General features: G+C 48.9%; 1 protein-coding gene across 6 annotated transcripts in view; it reads left to right on the forward strand.

Moving 5' to 3' along the window:
* The window catches only part of HAGH (hydroxyacylglutathione hydrolase), a 710,899-nt gene that overhangs the window by 311,217 nt on the left and 377,916 nt on the right, over positions 1–21,766 (forward strand). For all 6 annotated transcript variants that reach the window (XM_085629365.1, XM_085629364.1, XM_085629362.1 and 3 more), the window contains exon 7: positions 4,725–4,826. In XM_085629365.1, the coding sequence (XP_085485491.1) occupies positions 4,725–4,826 (102 nt within the window). The remainder of the gene's footprint in view (positions 1–4,724; positions 4,827–21,766) is intronic.

Genomic DNA, 21,766 nt, shown 5'->3' on the forward strand with positions numbered 1-21,766 from the left:
CCGCCCCCACCGCCGCTTTCCAGGCGCGCCGCCTCAAGGCCCGAGGCGCGCACCAGCACTGCTAGCGCCTCTAGCAGTCCGCCGACCGCAGGCTCCCGGGGGGGGAGGACCACGCACCGGGTGTGTGCACCGGCACGGAGCACGGTCCGCATTCAGCGCTCACAGTCAGCTCGGGCGCTTCCTTAGTCACACACCGATCCCCCGCAGGACATGGAGCGGCGCGATTGATCCTCCTCATATGTCGCTTGTTGCTGGTGTCTCTGAGGTACGATAAATTGGCGGATTAATTACCGGATTCTTTGGGGATTCTACGTCTCTCCCCGGAGCTCCTCTAGAGTGCGGCCATTGAGATCGGCTGCCGGCCACGCCCCCCCCTCTCTAGCTCTTTTAAAGGGCGTTTTGGAAGAGGACATAGGGGAGGTGTTGCTTTCTGCCTCGAAGAGAGGGTTGTCTTTGAATTTGAGTTTCTGCTGCCAGAGAAAGAGACTTTCTTCTCTAGCCTTTAAAGTCTTATTTGAAAAGGTGCAACACACCTTACAGGCCCTTGTTTTGTGCTCCGGATAGACACAGTTTATATAGTCTTTATGAGGGTCATCAATGTGAAACCTCTTCTTACAAGTGCCACAGGATCTGAAGAACCTGTGTGTTTGGTGTCTCTGACTTGGTGAAAGCCAGTTTGAAGCATCAAAGACCTAGTGCAGGTAGCTGTAGAGGAAAACCACTAATGTAGAGCAATAACACTGTCAAAATCTTTCTTTTTTTATTTTTTTATTTAAAGGACAGTGATCTGTTATTAAACAAAAGGCCAATGCCTCTATGTATATTGTGACATTGCTTTTATAAGATACTGAGGTCGCCCATTTAGAAAACTGGGAACGATTCAAGTATATGAATCTATGAAAGTTTGAATACTGGAGTAATTTTAGTGGTTTACATGACGTTTTTATAGGGCTTCAGTGTTTTTACTGACAAATGAGGAAATTGTTCTGCCTTTTTATGACTGTTAAAACGTGACATCTCTTTTTGTGAGGTGAATATGGCTTGGCAGCAGAAAGACTGCAAACGGCCTATGTGACCTGGTTGTGGTTTGGTTCCCAGAATCCCACATTGGAAAAAAGTGACAATACTGCAAAATAATATTCACAAGAACATAAATGGACTGAAACTGAATTCCCCCGAGAGGAAGATGCCTTAAAATGAGAGAATTACTGAGAGGCACAGTAAGAGAGGGAGAGAATGACACTGGAAGGGACTCCTTACTCTGTGGAACAGTTCTCAACTTCCAAGGACTCGCAAAGGGAAATACAAGGAATGGAGGCAAGCCAAGAAGTACCATTATTCCGGACACTCCCTTTGAACTTCAACGGTTTCAGTGATGGTGAGCGGTACCACTATCAAATGTTCAGCGTCTGATGCAACGTAAATCACAACATCTTTTCTGACGAGGCAACATTCATCTTAAAGAACTCCTTCGAAGCAGAGACATGCATTGATATCAAGTCATTCGTTGTCAAAACGTTTAATATTGAAGCAAGTTTCCAAGATGACTTAGACGTTGAGTTATTTACATTCTACCTCACCATCCTGATCAATGTCTCCTCCAAGAAAATAATCATCAGTCAATGTAATACCATCTACGGGTATACTTAAAACAGCTTTTCAGACGCTTCAAATTCCTGGCCAAGAGCTATTCATGATTATATCAAGATAGACCGTAGTCTCTCTTCCACTGAGTACTTATACTCCTATTTTGTCAACTTTACTGCTGGTGATGTTCTGTAAAATTCTGTAGTGCCAACGGCGCCACAGAAGGCTAAGCCCTTAGAAAATGACACTTAGACTAAGACCTCAGAAAATGATTCTGTAAGAAGTGTCATTTACAACTGAGATTTCCCAACAAATGGACTTGTTTGCGAACAAAGACAACAAAATAACAGAGCTTTGCTTCCAGATTTCACAGACTTAGAACAGAGGCAAACCTTTTTTTTGATAAATGTCTGTCAATTCAGCTAAAACGGTTGGTCCTCCTAAAATGAAGGCATTCTGCAATGAGTGATTATTTTAGCAGTTGTAATACACAGATATTATGTACATGGCAGAGAGACCACAAAGAAAGTTGTCATGCAAATTGAATCTGCTGCACTGGTTTCAGCGTCAGATTTACCACCGGTGCTTAACATTGCCGAACTTGTCAGCATGGTTCCTGAAACCACAGCATGCAGCTATCTAAGGTTACGAAAGACTGCGTAAGCACCAGATTGGTGTATGCTATCAAGGGAAAATATTTACACTTGGTAGCAGCAGATAATTGTCAACCCATATTATTTGGCAGAAAGAAGAAGTGATACTATATCGGCTATTGGTAGCCAAGTTTTGAGCCTGCCGTTTTCATCTACCAAGGTACACCTTGCAGCCATCACCACGCACAGAATGTTTTTATCTTGGATATCCTTTTTCTCAAAGAACCTGTGACAAAGAATTTCATGAAAGGAAAAAAGGAACGTTTTAACCCCTATCAAAAGCCCATTACCTCTTTGAGAACTTAATGTAGGTCTGCCAACAGTTTTTGGCTTCATAATTTGTACCTATACAGAACACCACATTCCATCATTTAGCCTGAAAAACTGCCTTTTGTTCTAGCTATAACTTAAGCTTGTTGGGTTAGTGAAATCCAGGTTTCGATCATTTGTAAAGCAGCTACTGGGAGAGCCGTCTTGGACCTCAAATTGGATACCCAAGCGGAAAGACTTCTTTAATGCATTTCTGCCTAGTAGTTTTCCTATATTTCCTTTACATCACAGTAGTGAAATTAGAGATTATGTTTAAAAATGGTTTATGGTTCAGTTTAACTATTGTTATAAACAAAAAGCATGTAATGCTGGAAATGTAGTCTCTGAAATGCGCTGGTATTTAGCCACTCCACTAAATGAATGCCTGTTTCTTGCATACTATTTGTATGTTCTGTAAAGTAGGTGTGGCATTTGGGCTCCACAGGGGGAGGGTTTTGCCCAAGTAAAGTTCTGTTGATGAATTTAGGTGTGTTTAGATCAGGGTCTCCAACTTTTCTGTAATGAGTTACTTCTGATCAGTGAAAATCATTGTGAGCTACTGAAGGCCATGTAACTCGCGCATTGTTACAAGAGACTCCCTCACCCAGCTTCAGTGACTTTAAATGTAATGTCTATGGAGCCCGATACTATGGTTTGAACAAAGTACTGTACCAAGGGGTACTATGGTAGGGCTGCCATGTGCGTCAGTGAGTGCATGGTCTGTAGGGATGTATGAACATGTGTGTGAATGAATGGGATATATGTGTATGGGTGACTGAGAGCATGTGTCGTATGAACTTGTGGTACAGGACATACCTTTAACCACATCTGCCACTGTTACATGTACAACACAATCATACCACCATTTTGTGGAGGGGGTGGGGGAATTTCAAATGCAGTAAAATGTTCTGCACAAAGGTTCCCAATAAGGAACATTTTTCTTCACTTGATGGAACCTTTTTCTGCTCTTTAAATTTTTCCCATTTAAAGAAAATTGCAGCATTTTTCTGTTATAACTATGGCACAGTGTCTACCAGCCACTGGGAGCAAGGTGCATGCTATGTCTCAATGTGATACTTTGAAATGCGGGCAAATTTAACTCACAAGTTAACTTGTTTATATGCATTACATTAAACTCATCATTTAAAATTTCTCCCATGTCAAAGTGTCTTTACCAATAGCAGGCATATTGCTCCTGATGGCCTGTAGACGTGGTGCCTTATTTATAAGAGGAAAATACAGTCATTTGTTTAAATGTGAGGAATTTAAAGTGAAGACACATGCTTCATAAAATATCAGGACTTAATTAGCTTAATTTGAAGTACAGAAAAAAAATTGAGATAATGTTTCATAGTAACATTTTTCTTCATTTTTAATTTCTCCCATTTAAAAGAAAATGACTGTATTTTTCAGGAACAAATATGACACTGTGTCTACTAGCCACTGGGAGCAAGTGCGGTTTGTAAATGTGACACTTTGAAAATGGAGAACATTAATATGAAGAGTTAACTTCATCAAGTTAACACCACATTTTAATTTTCTCATTTAAAAACATTCAGAAATATCTTTTGTTCTCATTCTCCAAAATTGAGTTGAGAACAACTTTTATTCAGAGTGGAATACCTCAGTGCTTCAGTTGTGAACCTCTGTGACCCACGTGGGTCATACATCTGACTGTGCACTGCTCATTATCAAGCTCTTCTATCTGCAGCCAGAAAGTAATGGAAAATTAAAGTAGCCTTTCCTTAACTTTAAAAAGAAAACACAATATGTATTTATTGCAGTTCTTAGTTAAAAATGAACTCAAGGCTGGGAGCAACTCTGAAGGTTTCTGCGAGCTACTAGTAACTCGCAATCGACTGGTTGGAGACACCTGATTTGGATGTTTCTAAACTTCCAACAATGTTTAATTTTATCACCCTGCATAATTTTGCTTGTTTTTGCAGTTGGTTAGCTACAGTGTGGCTGCGTTGTTACAGATTGCATGTAAATAGCTACAGACGGTACCGCCCCCCACTAACTCACTGATACTAGATCCTCTTCACCCTTGTTAAATCTTCCATCAAAAATATTTTCCACAGATTGTATTTAGAAAATAAGACTATGTATTACTGTCTTAATTTGAATTGTTTTATTTTCACAAAGCTAATTTCTTCTACGTATTTCTGTCTTTAGAGAGTTTATTGTGGACATGAGTACACAATTAATAATTTAAAATTTGCAAATCATGTGGAGCCTAATAATGATTCCATAAAGCGAAAACTGGCCTGGGCAAAGGTAAGGTCAACCGTGATTATTATAAAAAATAAGTGATATTTATTAATAGTCAGTTGATCATATTTCATGTTGGATGTTATCTAATTTGTTTATAGCTAATGTATGCTCTTTGCTTATTTGGTGGTAGGTGATGTTTGAGGTGCATGCATTTATTGATAGCTGCTCATAATGTAATTTTCTTTGCAGGCTGGGCTCATGTTTAATAGTTTGTTGCTTGTGTTTGTGCATAGTATTTGATGTTTTCACTTCAAATTTAGCTAGTGTTATGTTATACAAAGAGGGTTGTCAGCCCTGCGTGAAGCTCTTCCACTCAGAGATTTTACCTATGTTCTAGATTTTTTTTCTCATTGTTGCTTGTGGTTACCGTTAAATATTACTCCAGTATTAGAACTTTCATAGATTCACATGCTTGAATCATTCCCCGTCGTCGAGATGGGAGTCCCCGGTATATATAAAATAGCAATGCAAAGCCATTACAATCCAGAAACCAGGTATAGGCCCATTCCAGTTCTGTAACATATCCACCCCTTTTTAGGTCTCGGCTAGCATAGCTGAGCACATGCGCAGCTTGCTCGCCGAGATTTAATGTTTTGGAGGAGTTTTAGTAAAGGGCTTTAAGCCCCGCCCCTCTTTTCCATTGACTGGCGTCACCGTTTATGCTGAACGGTGGCCAGCCATTGGAAAAGAGCTTTGTATGTTGCCTCCCTTTGGCTTTTTCAGACGCCCCACTTGGACGGGCTCGCCTGCTTTCCGTGGGTCGCAAAAGGTTTCTTATCTTTACGTGGCCATGTGTTTCAAACACATGGCCTCATAAAGACAAGCTCCGGCGCGATCCTCTTTCGTTTCTTTCGTTTTCATTTTTGCCCAGGCAGTCTATATTTGACGTTCGTGAGACGTGCTTTCCAAGCACATTAACACAACCTAACTGAGTGAAGAGCTACAGGAGAGTGGCAAATAATTGTGTTTACTGGAGATCTCTTCACCTCACTCACATTGAACATGAATTCCTCCGAGGTTAAGCTCCAACTGGCAGTTTGTAGACTTAACAGAAATGCTCCAAAAATAGTCAGATGCAAGATCAGCGCGCGGGGACACAGCAAGCTAGAAGAAATTCCCTCTTTTATCCACAAAACATACGCATAATCTCAGGCACTGATTATGGAATTCCTATAAAATCATCCGTGGTCAGTGGTAGGTTTTTATTGCGCAGGCTAAGCCGAGCACTCTGTAACAAGCAACAGGTAAGCTGTAACCCACCCCTGCGTTTATACATACTGTCAAATAACCACGTGTCCTCATGCATGAAACCGTCTGCTTGTTTTTTTATTGAAGGACCCTTTCAATCTCGGAATTGTAGTTTTGCATTTCCGATGACAAAATGAGGCCTACAGGTCCCAGAATTCAAAGCAGTGCTTCCTATAAAAGCAAAACAGGTCGAAGATGTACCACAATAATTCCTATTTTATGATAGTACATATTTGTAAAGCACAAACATATCACCACTTAAGGGTTCAAGTCGCTGGGGGCCGTTAGGGAGATTAAGTGAGCGATTGCCCAGAGTCACATAGTGCTGGGCTGAGCTGTCGCCGGGGATCGAACCTTGAGCGCCTTGGTCAGCCGCTCTGGCCTCTGCGCCACACCCCTTCCTAACATTAGCATTAGCCCAAGCAGCATTAGCAGCAAGATATGTTTTTACAGAGAAAGGCTCCAAATCCGCATTGGCAGACTGTTAGACCGTTCAGCCCTTTGGCAGTTCCCTCCCCATTTTATTATTTTTGTCCTTTCCCCCTTCTCATTTTTTCTGTCTACTAAACTTTTTGGGTGCTGATGTAGAGGTTCTGGGCGCCTCATCCTCACTACCTGAGGGAGAGGCGCAAGGTGCTCCACTGAGGAAACTAGATGAGGGAGGTTAGAGTTACGAAATGGTGGTTCCAATTGTCACCTCAGCGCCTGGGCCATGACTGCCATGGGAGGTTCCGGAACCTTCTGGGCCCCTCTGGCCAGTCAGGCCCCAGGTGATAAATAGAGGTGACAGGCGGGCGGCCATTTTAGGACAGAAGGGCACTGCGGGGTGATCAGGAGTAAGGCGCCTGTGTGAGGAGGTGGTTGTACTTGGAAGGGAATGGACAGGTCCAAGGGTCTGCACAGATTCCTAAACCTAGTGACATCACCCCTAACCTTGTGACCGGTCCCTGAATGCAGTCAGTGAGCTGGTGGAACAGCGTTATACCGGGATTTTCACAAGTGGCAAGAACCCGTGAAGGCGGTCTAGGATTGCTGTCTGGGACCAACTCATCCCGCGTACCTCCCTGGCAGGAGAGGAAGAATTAGACTGGCCTTGGCGATTACCCCCTTATCCCTAATTGAGGAGAAGATGACCGCAGCCCGTAGCTAAGAGGGCTGTGTCATACTGTGTCAACTGTACCTGAGCATTCCTGGCAGCGTTAAGTGCAACCCAAGAACCCCCCGTAATATTCCCTCGACGAGTCCCTACCTGAAATGGACCCCACCGCCACTCCGTGATCGGCGGGTGGCCGGTGGTCCTTTGAAGTAGACTCGCGGTGCCCCGAGAGCTGGAAAGGTGAGGGGCTGGGAGTCAGCGACGCTGCTAGATCTCTGAGGAGAGTCGCTTCAGGAAGCAGGGAGGGGGGGGCGTGTCCGGCCCGGAGGCCGCCGTCCTCCGATCACGTGGGAAGGGGCCGAAGCGCCGCCCTTCGCTGACAGGAGTGAGGAAGACTGTGCACCGCGCTGTTTCTAGAGGCGGTGAGCGTGAAACATCCAGGTCCCCAACTTGAGTCCACAGCGGCTGGCTGTCATGAGGCCATAGCGGAGGGAGGCACAGATCCGGAAGGGGGGGAAGCACCCGATCGAGGATTATTGTCCCAAAAAGGGGATCTTCCATAAAGTTATTCCTCGGGGGGGGGATCCGTGGGAGTTCCCGGATTCTCGCCCTCCCTGTGGGAGAGAACACCTCATCGAAGAAGAGGCCCGTCTCTCACAAAGTGAGGGGAAGACACTTCCAGTTCCGGCGGGACTCCTGGAGCAGAGGACAACGGGACTGTACCGTAAGATGGGCCTTGGAGAGAAGGGGGGGAAGAGAGAGTTCAGTGAAGCACACAGCTGAGCTCAGTAAACGTCCTGATTATACCCTTTTAGTCTCTCAGAAGCCAAGACCCAGAGTAGACAAACACAGACATCTATGAGATTAAAGCCTATGTATTGTTGTAATGAAATGAAATGTTTGAAATAGTTGTTAACCTCTAGTTGCCAGGGTTGTGACAATGGCTACAATGAAATGCATTAGTAATTGATGATAAAGTAAGTTGCTTTTATACAACCTAGAGAGCACCCACTAAAGACCAGGAATAGAGTGTACCTCTCACTTATCCCTAACTGTAGTAGTTGCGAAATTGGTGTCAGCAATAAGGACCAGGAAGTACAGTTAAAGGAGCCCGTGTCAGAAGAACATTGCATAGACTGTGTAACCAACTGATGTATTGAAGGATGTAATGTCTTGGAGAGCGCGTAGAAGGGGAGTGGTTACCGAGCAGGGTTACAAGGGGGTTAGACGTCCTTCCAGAGTCCAGGTGCTATGCATAGCCCACAGGAAGAGTGTTAGTGATGTGCCAAGTTTGAAGTAATATTCCATGTTGAATGTTGTCAAGTAATACTTGGAAATGCCATTCTGAAATATAACAGTGTGTTAAGTTTTAAAAACATTGGATGAAAAGTTTATCTTGTACTGTAAGGTCCGGTTTTGCCTCAAGATATAGAGGAACGTTCAAATGAAAATGAAATGAAATGGTTCAGGTTGTAATGTCAAATTGAAAACCGGGTTTTGATAAAAAAAGAAATGAGATAAAGTCTTATAGTAAACCTTACACGTAATCGGTGTAGTGTCCTTTTTGAGTGGTGCTGCGCTAGATTGCGAGCTGGGTAGGATGCAAGCATGAGAGGCCAAGTGGAGATGTAAGCCTGTTGACCTGAGCCAAGCTACCCCTAGGACGTAGGTCCAACAAGTTGGTGCTCAGCGGTGGGATCCTTAATCAGTGCTTACATCCGCTTAGTAGCAGTTTTGCGCGCGCCACAACCTACACTTGATTGTTTTTACTGGAGTTTTCTCCAGATTGCCTCCCTAATTGGAATTCTGTTTTCAAAATTATTCTGTCTGGTGGTGTGTTTCCTCTGGAAGGAAAGGTATCCTTTTGTAAGCTCCTGTTCAGCGGGAGTGGGTCCCACCTGGTAGGATGGAGTTTGAGTTGCGTAGGCTGGAGGAATATACAGTAACTCAACTAAAATAATTCTGCCAGGAGAGGGAGGTGTTCTTCAAGCAAGGGGCAAAGAAAATAGAACTCCAAACGAGCTTGAGAGCCTGGGTCATGGCCCACCCTAGCGGGAAACGGGAGGAGGGACCAGAACTGGACACCACAGAGGAACCAGAATTAATTTTCCCTCCTGAGAGTGGACACATGGATGTAGGACCTAGTGCCCCTTCAAGGGCAGGTAGTAGCGCCTCGGGGGGAAGCCTGTCATCAGCTGACTTAGTTGACAGGAGGGAGGAGAGGCAGTTTAAAATGGAACTGGCCCGTTTGGAGAAAGAGAGGGAGGAGAGGAGGTTCCTCCATGAGCTCCACTTAAAGGAGTTGGAACTCAAAGCCCTACAGTTTGGAACCCCCAGCAGTCTCGTTGGTGGCAGCGTACCTAGAGAGGTCCCCAGAGAGTCCAGGCCTTACCTGCCAAAAGATGTAGTCGCCAGCTATGGTGTCGGGGATGACATCGTTAAATGGCTGGCTGCCTATGAGGTCTCTAAGAGCCCATGGGGTCCCCAAAGCTCAGTGGGGGGGGTGGCCTATATAGGTATATGCCTCCGGTGGGGAGGGATGCCTTGTTAGCTTTGGAACCGCAAGATCAGACCAATTACCCCATCATGAAGGTCGCCCTAGTGAGGAAATTTGGGTGGAACCCTGAAAAATTCAGGCAGAGGTTTCGGGGTAGTCAAAGTTGGCCACCCAGAATTGGGTAGACTTCTTGGACTATGCCAAGAAGGCCTTAGAGGGCTGGGTGCAGGGCAGGGAGGTAAAGGACAATGAGGGACTGTATAATCTGATTTTAAAGGAGCACCTCCTCGAGAAAAGTTTTCCGGAGCTGCGTCAGCACCTGGTGGACAGCAAGCTAACTAATCCTAGGAAGCTTGCAGAGGAGGCGGATATCTGGGCGAGTACCCGGGTATCCTCAAAAGGGACTGGAGGGAATTTCCAAGGGGTTGGACAGGGCGCCCCCCAGAAGAAAGAGAGGGGAGACAAAAAGAAGGAGTTCTCTAAAGGCCCCCAAAAGAGTTCACAAGGGAAGGGAGTAGGATTCCCTCCTAAGGTTGGCCCCCACAAACCCCCTTATCCTGACCGTCGTCAGCAGCCTAGGGTTGTCCGATGTTATGAGTGTGGTGAGATTGGGCACTATAAGGGGGATGCCAAGTGTCCCAAGAGGCCACACCCTCTCATTGGAGGAAAGACCCCTGGGGTGGCGAGTGTAGTGCTTGGGGAGGAGTTGCCCCTAGATAAGGGAGGTGAATGGGCAGGGCTAACCTTAGTGTCCTTAGGGGATTGCGAGATGGTTCCCAAGACCCAGGTGCCCTCGAATACTACTAAGTACAGGCAATGGGTCACCATCAATGCCCAGAGGGTGGAGGCTCTGAGGGACACAGGAGCCATCATGACTATGGTAAGGAGTCTGCTGGTGTCCCCAGAGCAAGTGGTTCCCAATGTAGTCCACCCGGTTGTGATGGCTGACAACCGAGAGGGTCACTATCCGGTGGCCCAGATTCCCTTTGAGTGGGGAGGGGTTGCAGGTCCTCTACGAGTTGCAATAAGCCCTGCCATGCCGGTCGACTGCCTGTTGGGAAATGACCTTGAACACTCGGCGTGGAAGGAGGTCGAGTTCAGGGCCCACATGGGAATGTTGGGGACGCCTGAGTGGACGTGTGCCAACACCCGGTCCGTGACTGCCCGTAGAGGGAGTTCACAGAGGTTGGAGCCTGGGACAAAGGCCCAACCAGCTGCCGGAAAGGGTAAACGGGGACGGGGGAAGCCTGCCCCGGCATCGGAACCTCCGAAGGCGGATGGGGCGACTGGAATGGTCCCGGAGTCTACAGAGGGGGATGTAACTTCCCTGGAGGGCTTACCTACCCCTGCAGACTGGCAGGTGGAGGGAGGACCTACTAGGGAGGAGTTTTGTCGGGCCCAAAAGGAGTGCCCTACCCTTGAGGGTTTACGGCGGTAGGCCGAAGCCCAGGCAGCGGGTAACGATTCGGGGAACTTCCACATATACTGGGAAGATGGACTCCTTTATAGCGAACCCAAGGCTCCGGTGCATGGTTCATCCCGGGCCTTGGTGGTTCCCCAGCGTTACCGAGCCTTCCTATTGGGATTGGCTCACGAAATACCCTTGGCAGGACACTTGGGACAAGACAAGACCTTTGCTCGACTTGTCCCTCATTTCTACTGGCCTCCGATGAGGATTACGTCCGATACTTTTTGTAGGACGTGTGTAACCTGCCAAGCTAGTGGGAAAACAGGGGTGAAGCTGAAGGCTCCCCTGGAACCACTGCCTGTCGTTGGCACCCCCTTTGAAAGGGTGGGCATCGACATTGTTGGGCCATTGGATCCACCAACGTCTGCCGGTCACAGGTTTATCCTGGTTCTGGTGGATCATGCCACTCGGTACCCAGAGGCTATCCCTCTGAGGACCATTACTGCACCTGCGGTGGCACGGGCTCTTATGGGAATTTTCACCCGGATGGGATTCCCCAAGGAAGTTGTGTCGGACAGAGGTACCAACTTCATGTCGGCATATATGCGGGCTATGTGGAAACAGTGTGGAGTCACTTACCGGTTCTCCACCCCTTATCACCCCCAGACCAATGGTCTGGTGGAAAGGTTTAACAAAACCTTAAAGGGCATGATCAGGAGTCTGCCCGAGAGCCTGCGGAGGAAATGGGACGTCCTCCTACCTTGTTTACTGTTTTCTTACAGGGAGGTACCACAGAAGGGAGTGGGCTTCAGCCCCTTCGAGCTGTTGTACGGACACCCTGTGCGCGGACCTCTCAGCCTGGTGAAGGATGGATTGGAGAAGACTCCCAGAAAACTTCCCCCAGATGTGGTGAGCTACATGCTGGCCTTTTGTAGCCAAATGGCTAGGTTGTGGAAGCAAGCTTCTGAAAACCTAGAAGCCAGCCAGACGGTCATGAAGGAATGGTATGACCGAAATGCTCACCCGGTGGAGCTGGAGCCTGGCCAGAAGGTGTGGGTGATGGAACCCGGAGAGCTTAGCGCCCTCCAGGATCGCTGGTCAGGCCCCTTTGAGGTGGTTGAGAAGAAGGGCAAAGTCACCTACGTGGTAGATCTTAAGACCCCCAGGCAGCCCCATCGGGTGCTCCATGTCAACCGCCTCAAGCCTCACCAAGAGAGACCCGAGGTCACCTTAATGATGGTAACCGATGGGTCGGAGGAAGAGGAAAGTGAACCTCTTCCTGATCTTTTTGCGTCCCAAGAGAAGGATGGGTCGGTGGAGGGAGTTATCCTCTCACCATCCCTAACTCCTGAACAACGGAAGGACTGCCGCCAAGTTCTGGAGCAGTTTGCTTCCTTGTTCTCGCTTATCCCGGGACGGACTCATCTGTGTACCCATGATGTGGACACAGGGGACAGCCCACCTGTGAAGTCCAAGTCCTACCGACTGTCGGATAAGGTGAAGGCTAGCATCCATGGAGAAGTTACCAAGATGCTAGAGCTGGGAGTGATTGAGCCTTCAAGTAGTCCCTGGTCCAGTCCGGTGGTACTGGTACCCAAAGCTGCCCAGCCGGGCACTACCCCAGAACTCCGGTTCTGTGTGGATTACAGGGGACTGAATTCTGTGACAAAGACAGATGCTCATCCCATCCCGAGGGCGGATGAGCTTATTGACCGGTTGGGAGCTGCCCAATACCTCAGTACCTTTGACCTTACATCTGGGTACTGGCAGATTTCCCTGACAGATGGAGCCAAGGAAAGGTCAGCCTTCTCCACACCTGAGGGTCACTACCAGTTCTGTGTGATGCCCTTTGGGCTCAAGAACGCCCCTGCCACGTTCCAGCGGTTGGTGAACCAGGTTCTCTCTGGGATGGAAGCCTTTTCGGTTGCATACCTGGATGACATTGCTGTCTTCAGCCGCAGCTGGGAGGAACATCTGTGCCACCTTCAGGCTGTTCTTCAGGCTTTGCAGCAGGCGGGTCTGAAGATCAAGGCCAGAAAGTGCCAGATCGGGCAGGGGTCGGTAGTGTACCTCGGTCACTTGGTGGGTCGGGGCAAGGTGCAACCCCTCCAGGCCAAGATCGAAACCATCATGGCCCGGGAACCCCCCAAGACTCAGACAGAGGTCTCGGCCTTCTTGGGCCTCACTGGCTACTACCGACGCTTCGTCAAGGGATACGGTACTATCGTGGCCCCCTTGACTGAGCTCACTTCTAAAAAGCACCCTCGACGGGTAATCTAGACCGAGGGATGTCAACAAGCCTTTGACACCTTGAAAAAGGCAATGTGTGCGGCACCTGTTCTCAGGGCCCCTGACTTCGCCAAGGAGTTCATCGTCCAAACAGATGCGTCGGAGCACGGTATTGGGGCAGTGCTGTCGCAACTTAATGACGAGGGTCTAGACCAACCGGTGGTTTTCCTGTCCAGGAGACTACTCCCCCGGGAACAGAGGTGGAGTGCAATTGAGAGGGAGGCTTTTGCGGTGGTGTGGGCTCTGAAGAAGCTGCGGCCATACCCGTTTTTGGCTCGCACTTCCTGGTTCAGACCGACCACCGGCCCCTCAGGTGGCTGATGCAAATGAGGGGCGAGAATCCCAAGCTATTGAGGTGGTCCATTTCCCTACAGGGAATGGACTTTAGGGTGGAACATCGCCCAGGAGTGGACCACGCCAATGCTGACGGTCTATCCAGGTATTTCCGCCTTAGTGAAGAGGACTCCCAAGGGGTTGGGTAGCTCTCCCCACTTTCAGCTGGGGGGGACGCGTGTTAGACCTTTCAGCCCTTTGGCAGTTCCCTCTTCATTTTATTATTTTTGTCCTTTCCCCCTTCTCATTTTTTCTGTCTACTAAACTTTTTGGGTGCTGATGTAGAGGTTCTGGGCGCCTCATCCTCACTACCTGAGGGAGAGGCGCAAGGTGCTCCACTGAGAAAACTAGATGAGGGAGGTTAGAGTTACAAAATGGTGGTTCCAACTGTCACCTCAGCGCCTGGGCCATGACTGCCATGGGAGGTTCCGGAACCTTCTGGGCCCCTCTAGCCAGTCAGGCCCCAGGTGATAAATAGAGGTGACAGGCGGGCGGCCATTTTAGGACAGAAGGGCACTGCGGGGTGATCAGGAGTAAGGCGCCTGTGTGAGGAGGTGGTTGTACTTGGAAGGGAATGGACAGGTCCAATGGTCTGCACAGATTCCTAAACCTAGTGACATCACCCCTAACCTTGTGACCGGTCCCTGAATGCAGTCAGTGAGCTGGTGGAACAGCGTTATACCGGGATTTTCACAAGTGGCAAGAACCCGTGAAGGGGGTCTAGGATTGCTGTCTGGGACCAACTCATCCCGCGTACCTCCCTGGGAGGAGAGGAAGAATTAGACTGGCCTTGGCGATTACCCCCTTATCCCTAATTGAGGAGAAGATGACCGCAGCCCGTAGCTAAGAGGGCTGTGTCATACTGTGTCAACTGTACCGGAGCATTCCTGGCAGCGTTAAGTGCAACCCAAGAACCCCCCACCCCCCGTAATATTCCCGCGACGAGTCCCTACCTGAAATGGACCCCACCGCCACTCCATGATCGGCGGGTGGCCGGTGGTCCTTTGAAGTAGACTTGCGGTGCCCAGAGAGCTGGAAAGGTGAGGGGCTGGGAGTCAGCGACGCTGCTAGATCTGAGGAGAGTCGCTTCAGGAAGCAGGGAGGGGGGGGCGTGTCCGGCCTGGAGGCCGCCGTCCTCCGATCACGTGAGAAGGGGCCGAAGCGCCGCCCTTCGCTGACAGGAGTGAGGAAGACTGTGCACCGCGCTGTTTCTAGAGGCGGTGAGCGTGAAACATCCAGGTCCCCAACTTGAGTCCACAGCGGCTGGCTGTTATGAGGCCGTAGCGGAGGGAGGCACCGATCCGGAAGGGGGGGAAGCGCCCGATCGAGGATTATTGTCCCAAAAAGGGGATCTTCCATAAAGTTATTCTTCGGGGGGGTGGGGATCGGTGGGAGTTCTCGGATTCTCGCCCTCCCTGTGGGAGAGAACACCTCATCGAAGAAGAGGCCCGTCTCTCACAAAGTGAGGGGAAGACAGTTCCAGTTCCGGCGGGACTCCTGGAGCAGAGGACAACGGGACTGTACCGTAAGCTGGGCCTTGGAGAGAAGGGGGGGGAAGAGAGAGTTCAGTGAAGCACACAGCTGAGCTCAGTAAACATCCTGATTATACCCTTTTAGTCTCTCAGAAGTAAAGACCCAGAGTAGACAAACACAGACCTCTATGAGATTAAAGCCTATGTATTGTTGTAATGAAATGAAATGTTTGAAATAGTTGTTAACCTCTAGTTGCCAGGGTTGTGACAATGGCTACAATGAAATGCATTAGTAATTGATGATAAAGTAAGTTGCTTTTATACAACCTAGAGAGCACCCACTAAAGACCAGGAATAGAGTGTACCTCTCACTTATCCCTAACTGTAGTAGTTGCGAAATTGGTGTCAGCAATAAGGACCAGGAAGTACAGTTAAAGGAGCCCGTGTCAGAAGAACATTGCATAGGCTGTGTAACCAACTGATGTATTGAAGGATGTAATGTCTTGGAGAGCGCGTAGAAGGGGAGTGGTTACCGAGCAGGGTTACAAGGGGGTTAGACGTCCTTCCAGAGTCCAGGTGCTATGCATAGCCCACAGGAAGAGTGTTAGTGATGTGCCAAGTTTGAAGTAATATTCCATGTTGAATGTTGTCAAGTAATACTTGGAAGTGCCATTCTGAAATATAACAGTGTGTTAAGTTTTAAAAACATTGGATGAAAAGTTTATCTTGTACTTTAAGGTCCGGTTTTGCCTCAAGATATAGAGGAACGTTCAAATGAAAATGAAATGAAATGGTTCAGGTTGTAATGTCAAATTGAAAACCGGGTTTTGATAAAAAAAGAAATGAGATAAAGTCTTATAGTAAACCTTACACGTAATCGGTGTAGTGTCCTTTTTGAGTGGTGCTGCGCTAGATTGCGAGCTGGGTAGGATGCAAGCATGGGAGGCCAAGTGGAGATGTAAGCCTGTTGACCTGAGCCAAGCTACCCCTAGGACGTAGGTCCAACACAGACGTACTGATTTTCTGAAATGTACTGTGACAGAATTTGGTTGTTATTATAAGAAAAGTCTTCCTGCACCAAAATCCCTTCCATCTGTCACTAAAATACGGCACGCGGCTGTTTATGCTTTTTACGTCACATGCAACATCAGTTTTCCAGCGCGTCCATATCAATTTATTGTTGCTGCGATTGGACGGAGAATCCTGTGACGCAGGGCTCCCCTAACCCCGCTCACGAGTGTGAGATATACAGGGCTGAAATGCGGGGCCTTGTAGCACCATCATGGCAAAGGACCCCCCCCCCCACCCCACAATCCGAAAGCCTGCAAATGAAACACACCACACAAGATATATTGGGAGAAAACTGCTGCAGGTTTTTTACATACAACGTTCTGTAATCTGGTGGGTTAGCTTATGGGCGATCCAATGACAGGCAGCCTTCTCGCCACATGCCCGCCTGATAAGCCTAGCAGCACCGTGGCGAACCACTTAGTACTACCCTATTGGCGATCCCCTTTCCGGATCACCTGACCACCCTAGGTCCATTATACTCACGCCCTTATGGGCGGAGCGTAGTTAGGCAAGTCCCCGGTTGCTCAGGCCCACAACCGCCCGAAGGACTACGGGGCGCCGACATAGAATCCGTGAACCTCCCATGAGGCTCCTGGGGTTCGGCTCTGGCACCACCGTGTGCCGTGCAGCGGTACCGTTCTGTACCCTTATGCATCCAGATCGCCCTGTAACTCCGCCACAGCCCCGGAGGCGGCCAACCGTCGCCACTGGGGCCCCCCACCAACTGCTCTAGTCTATCCCCTGCAACCACTGTGACCCAGTGCTTCCTCCAAGTCTAGCAGGAACAGGTCCATTCCTACAGGTGTAAGGTGTACCCCGCCTCAAAGTAACCTTTGACCCTTTCCTGAATCATTTTGTGTCTGATAAATCCCTCTGCTGTGTGACCTTGCGCATGGAGCTGTTCACCCGTTTCCTGGACCACTCCACTGCCTCGCCAGACTTAGCACCCTGCCACACCCTCCGCGGCAGAATCTCTGACCACCAGAGCTCGCACTGACCCAAGCGTTTGCTCAGTTCCCCCAGGTCAGTCTTCAAGGAATGCAGGAGCAGGGTCCTCCCCAAAGCAGTCAATTCATTACCCCCAGGTGGATCACCCAAAAATTGGACGGGGCATCCAGCGTGGCTAACGAATGCTCCAGTCTGAGGCTGCACCATCTCATCCCTGGGAAACCCAACCATTCAAACTTAGTCCGAGAGAAGCGCCGCATCCAGTTCCGGATCGATACCCAACGGGCCAACCGGGAGATAGCAGAGTGCCCAATGACCCACACACGTGACCCTGAAGAAACAAAGGACACGATTCAACTCAAAAGTGTATTACAAAACAGCAAACATAGCACTACAACCACCAAACCATAAAAAGTGGCACACCACACTGCAAGATACAATCCAAACACAAAGCAGAACCCCTCAAGGGCGTACCCCGGGCCTACTTGTCTTGTCTGGCGGGCAAGGAGGCGTGTTCGCGCTTGTCGCAGGAGGTGGCAGAGTGGGGGGAACCGCACTTAATGCAGGTGTGAGAGAATCGACAGGCCTTGCCCCAGGAGCAAGAGCCAGCGTTAAAAAGCCTACACGTGCCATTGAAGGCTCTCCTAGGGTCCCTGCTTCTGTCCACCACCCCGGCCTCCTCGAAAGGGCTGCTTGAACTGCGCCTTCCTGTCCTGCCTCTGGCCCTTGCTCGACTCACCCTTCCTCATAGTGGAACTAGGCTTATCCTCCGCCTCAACCCTGCCCTTGCCCATGTGCTGGACCTCCAGCTGGTCCCACCCTAGTTCGGGACAGATGGCCATCTTCTTCCTAAACTCACAATCGTACCTGTACCAGCCCATCCCCCAGTTCGTCTCCGCCTCATTGGTGATGATGCCAGCGTATTGGAAAAGCCCTGGTCCCTGGTCTAGGTACCGTTCCAAGACAACAGCTGCCAGGATGACAAAGGCCTGTCCCCACCTTTTGATATTTTTCTCTGGCCAAGATTGGAAGCGAACCTTCTTGTCCTCCTCTTTACCACTCATCTTCCTTGTATCAACCCCTTCCGCCCCGTGCATCAGTAGTGTGAAGATATCAATGAACTCCCTCCTCCAAATCGCCTCTTTGGCCACCAGGGGCACCTCCCACGTTAATGAGCATCGGCCGGACATCAGGGTGACCACCGTGACTAGCGGCGCGGGGGCAAGGAGTGCAGGAGGTGGACCCGCGGGGAGGAGGGTGGTGCCTGGCGCCGGGGATGCAGGCGGAGGGGTGGCATAGGGAACTGGGATCGTGGGGGGAGCGCAAGGTTCTGCAGGCGGGATGGCTGGCTCAGCTCGTATCTCGCCGCCTAACTCACAGGGGGTCCCCCCAAGAGGGACAGGGAGAGTACTTGATGGCCCCGGGCTCACGGGCGGGCCCTGGGACTCGGTGCTGCATGCTGCTCTGTGGCAGCACTGGCCAACGGCTCCCCCCCACAACCACCCCAAACCTTTGTGACTGGAGGGGCACCTGGTGCATGCCCCAGGGGCGCTGGGCTAGCTCCCCCAACTCCACTGGTCGCTGTATTGCTGTTGTTGAACGCCTGGAGACCAGCTCTGACCTCTGACATAAAGTTTGGTAGCGTGTCCGTGAGCTTACCCAGGTCGTCGCGGGTGGCAAAGTTCGTGGGTGGCGCTGCGTTGGCCAAGGGGCCCGCTGGTCCGGCTGCGGGGGGCAGGGGGGTGTTGGCTTGTGGCACGGCCACAGTCCGCGCTGTGCTCGTGGTGCGGCTCCTGGCTACCAGCGGTTCGGCGGGGAACTCCTTGACTGTGGGCCTGCGGGCTCTCTTTGATCTGGTAGGACTGTTCTCCTCGGCGGCTTCCTGACAAGAGCATGGGGCAGGCATGGCGATGCCCGAATCGTCTGGGCTGCTCGTGACGTCGCGTGGTCTTGGATGGGACTTGCTGAACCCTGTGAGGTGAGGATGGTAGAATTGTTAAATAATGTCCCAGGAGGACTGACGGCCGCTGGCAGGGCCGCCCTCCTGAGTGGCCCCCTGCGGTGGCTTCGGGCAGCATTTCCTTGTACTGGGAACAGATATGCTCGAGCTAGGCTCTGTGTAATCTTGTCCAGTCCATGGCTTCTTAAAATATTAAGAGCGGAGGATTAAATGCTTGTATTAAGGCAGAGGCCCACGGGGGATTTAGCTGCATTGGCCGAGGTGTGTAACTGCAAGCGGCTTGTGAGAGACAATCCGGGAGTGTGGCACAATCCAGACCCGGGCAGCTGCTTCATGGCCACACCAGCAGCATTAGGAAAGTCTCACTTTGTAGACGTCTTGCACGGAGTAAAGTTAAGTCCAGAAAAAGTCATAAATTGATCCTTTCTAACACGTTCCTTCCTGTGCTGAATAATTCTTACTTCCTCCTCGGACAGCATTTTCCTTGTAAGGTGAAAGTGCCGGACTTTTTCCACTGAACTCCCTCCTTCATTCTCAGCCCTCCCCCTGCCGAGAGTACCCACGAGGGACTCTGTCTGCCTGACATTCCTGCTGTATTACTGCACGGGGATGCGCTACAGGCCTGACAACCCGAAAATAATGTTCTTCTCTCCATCTGTACCTCGCCGCCATCACTCGGAGTCTTTTTGGCATTTAACGTTCATATCGATTTTTAAGTGGAAACAAGTATCCTGGGAATTTGGTTAACGGTGTCCTTGGTGAAACAGCGCCACGTGAGGCCAAATAATTATATTATAATGGTTTGATTGCCCATTCATTTAAAGAACGTCACAAACTGAAATTAGGTAGGAGTGGCTATAACCTAATTATATCGGCTCTAAAGGGATGAACGGCTGATGATACGAACCTGTGACCTTCAAATTACACATAGTACTTAAAGTACGAACTGGAGACAAATATATATATATATTACCTACTGGCGGTCGCCAGTAGGTAGTTATAGTTAGGACCTATTTTCCATTGGAAATCCGCAACTTTCTATTCCCAATAAGTCTGGTGCCGGTTGACGAATCCTCGCAAAATTTTCCAAACTTTTGGCCAGCTCCGCTCCGACCCTGAAAGTTTTGTGGTGAATCGTCAAGCAGGGGCCGAGAAAAAAAGGGGGGTCCCAAAACGCGTTTCCCCCATGCAATTTCCCATAGGATCTGTTGTCGCAGCTACAGCCCGAACCGCTGAACGGAATGACTCCAAATTTGGCAAAGAGGTAGTCCTCAGTTCAGACTCGTGCCTTTTGCATAAATGGTGTGAATCCGTTCAGTAGTTCCTGAGAAAATTAGAGTTAAAGTACATAAATATCTATGGCCGCGGAGGATCCGCGGACCCTACATGCACCGTAAGCGCACCCTCCCCGAAGCGAGCGCGCACCCTCCCGATCGCGCGCTGAGTGCTAATTGGCTGTCGAGTGTCTCTACATTCGAAACCAGGAACTGTTGGCGGCCATTTTCTGCCTCGGTAGAAGCGAGGCTGAAGAAGGAAGGGGGATAAGTGTGTAAAACATATAAAGGGGGCAGAGTGGAAATACTCTGACCATCTAGAGGTGCTTAGGGGGTCCCAGAAGGACCCCCTGGTGCCCCCTTTTTAAAAAAAAAACAAAAAACAGAGAAATGCGCGCACAGTGCGCGCATCCTATCGCGTTGGGTGCGCAGATCCACAGATTTTTTTTTTAAAAAGACAAGAAATCATTGGTTGTATGACTACTTTATACACTGAAAGGTAGGGTGTATATTTCTGTTTTTTAAAGGTATGATTCTTATTGGTTAACAAAAACAGATTGTAAGGAACATTATATATGATTAGCTGATATGTTGAAAAGTGAAGCACACTTCCTCTCTTGTGTAGGAACATTGTGTGCTGAACTTCTGACCTGTGTGCTCAGTGCAGTGTTCCATGACCTGTTTCTATGGTAACAGGCAGAAGGCAGATTGGGGGAAGGGTTGAAATGTATTTCAGTTGGAAAGGGTTGAAATGTTTAACCAATAGAAATGTGTGTTTGCTTTTGAGTTTATGTGTGAAGGATTGTGATTTGATGTTTACATGTATATGTGTGGAAAATGAAAGGGAAACTTCTCCATTCTTTGTTTTTGCTGAGAGGTGCACAGTGCAGAGATTCTGTAAAAGAAAATATGGTGAGTGACTGATATACTTCTTAATCTACAAAAGAACTTGAAAGATGAGTTATTTAATTGTGAGGGGATGTATGTAGACTATTTTGATTTTAATCTGACTAATGTATTTCTCCTGCTAAAGGGTAGGGATTACTTTTTTTTCTCTACAATCTTATTGACAGTGTGTGTGCATGTAGAAACCATTCTGTGATAAGCATTTGTGTTTTTCATGTGTTTGCAGACAGATCACTGTGCTGTTTTTATATTTTGGTAGAATTAGAAACCAGTCATTGTTTATGAATTTGTGAAATTAGTTATGTTATGTTTCTATACTAAAATGTAGTACTTCTTCTAGATGAAGAAATGTGTTTTGGTATAGTGCAAGGGATAGTGTTGTTTGTCTAGAATCACACAGTGAGTATGTGTGCATTTGGGAACCACTGTGAGAGAAGCATT

This window comes from Triturus cristatus, chromosome 10 (genome assembly GCF_964204655.1).
Source record: "Triturus cristatus chromosome 10, aTriCri1.1, whole genome shotgun sequence".
Lineage (NCBI taxonomy): Eukaryota > Metazoa > Chordata > Amphibia > Caudata > Salamandridae > Triturus > Triturus cristatus.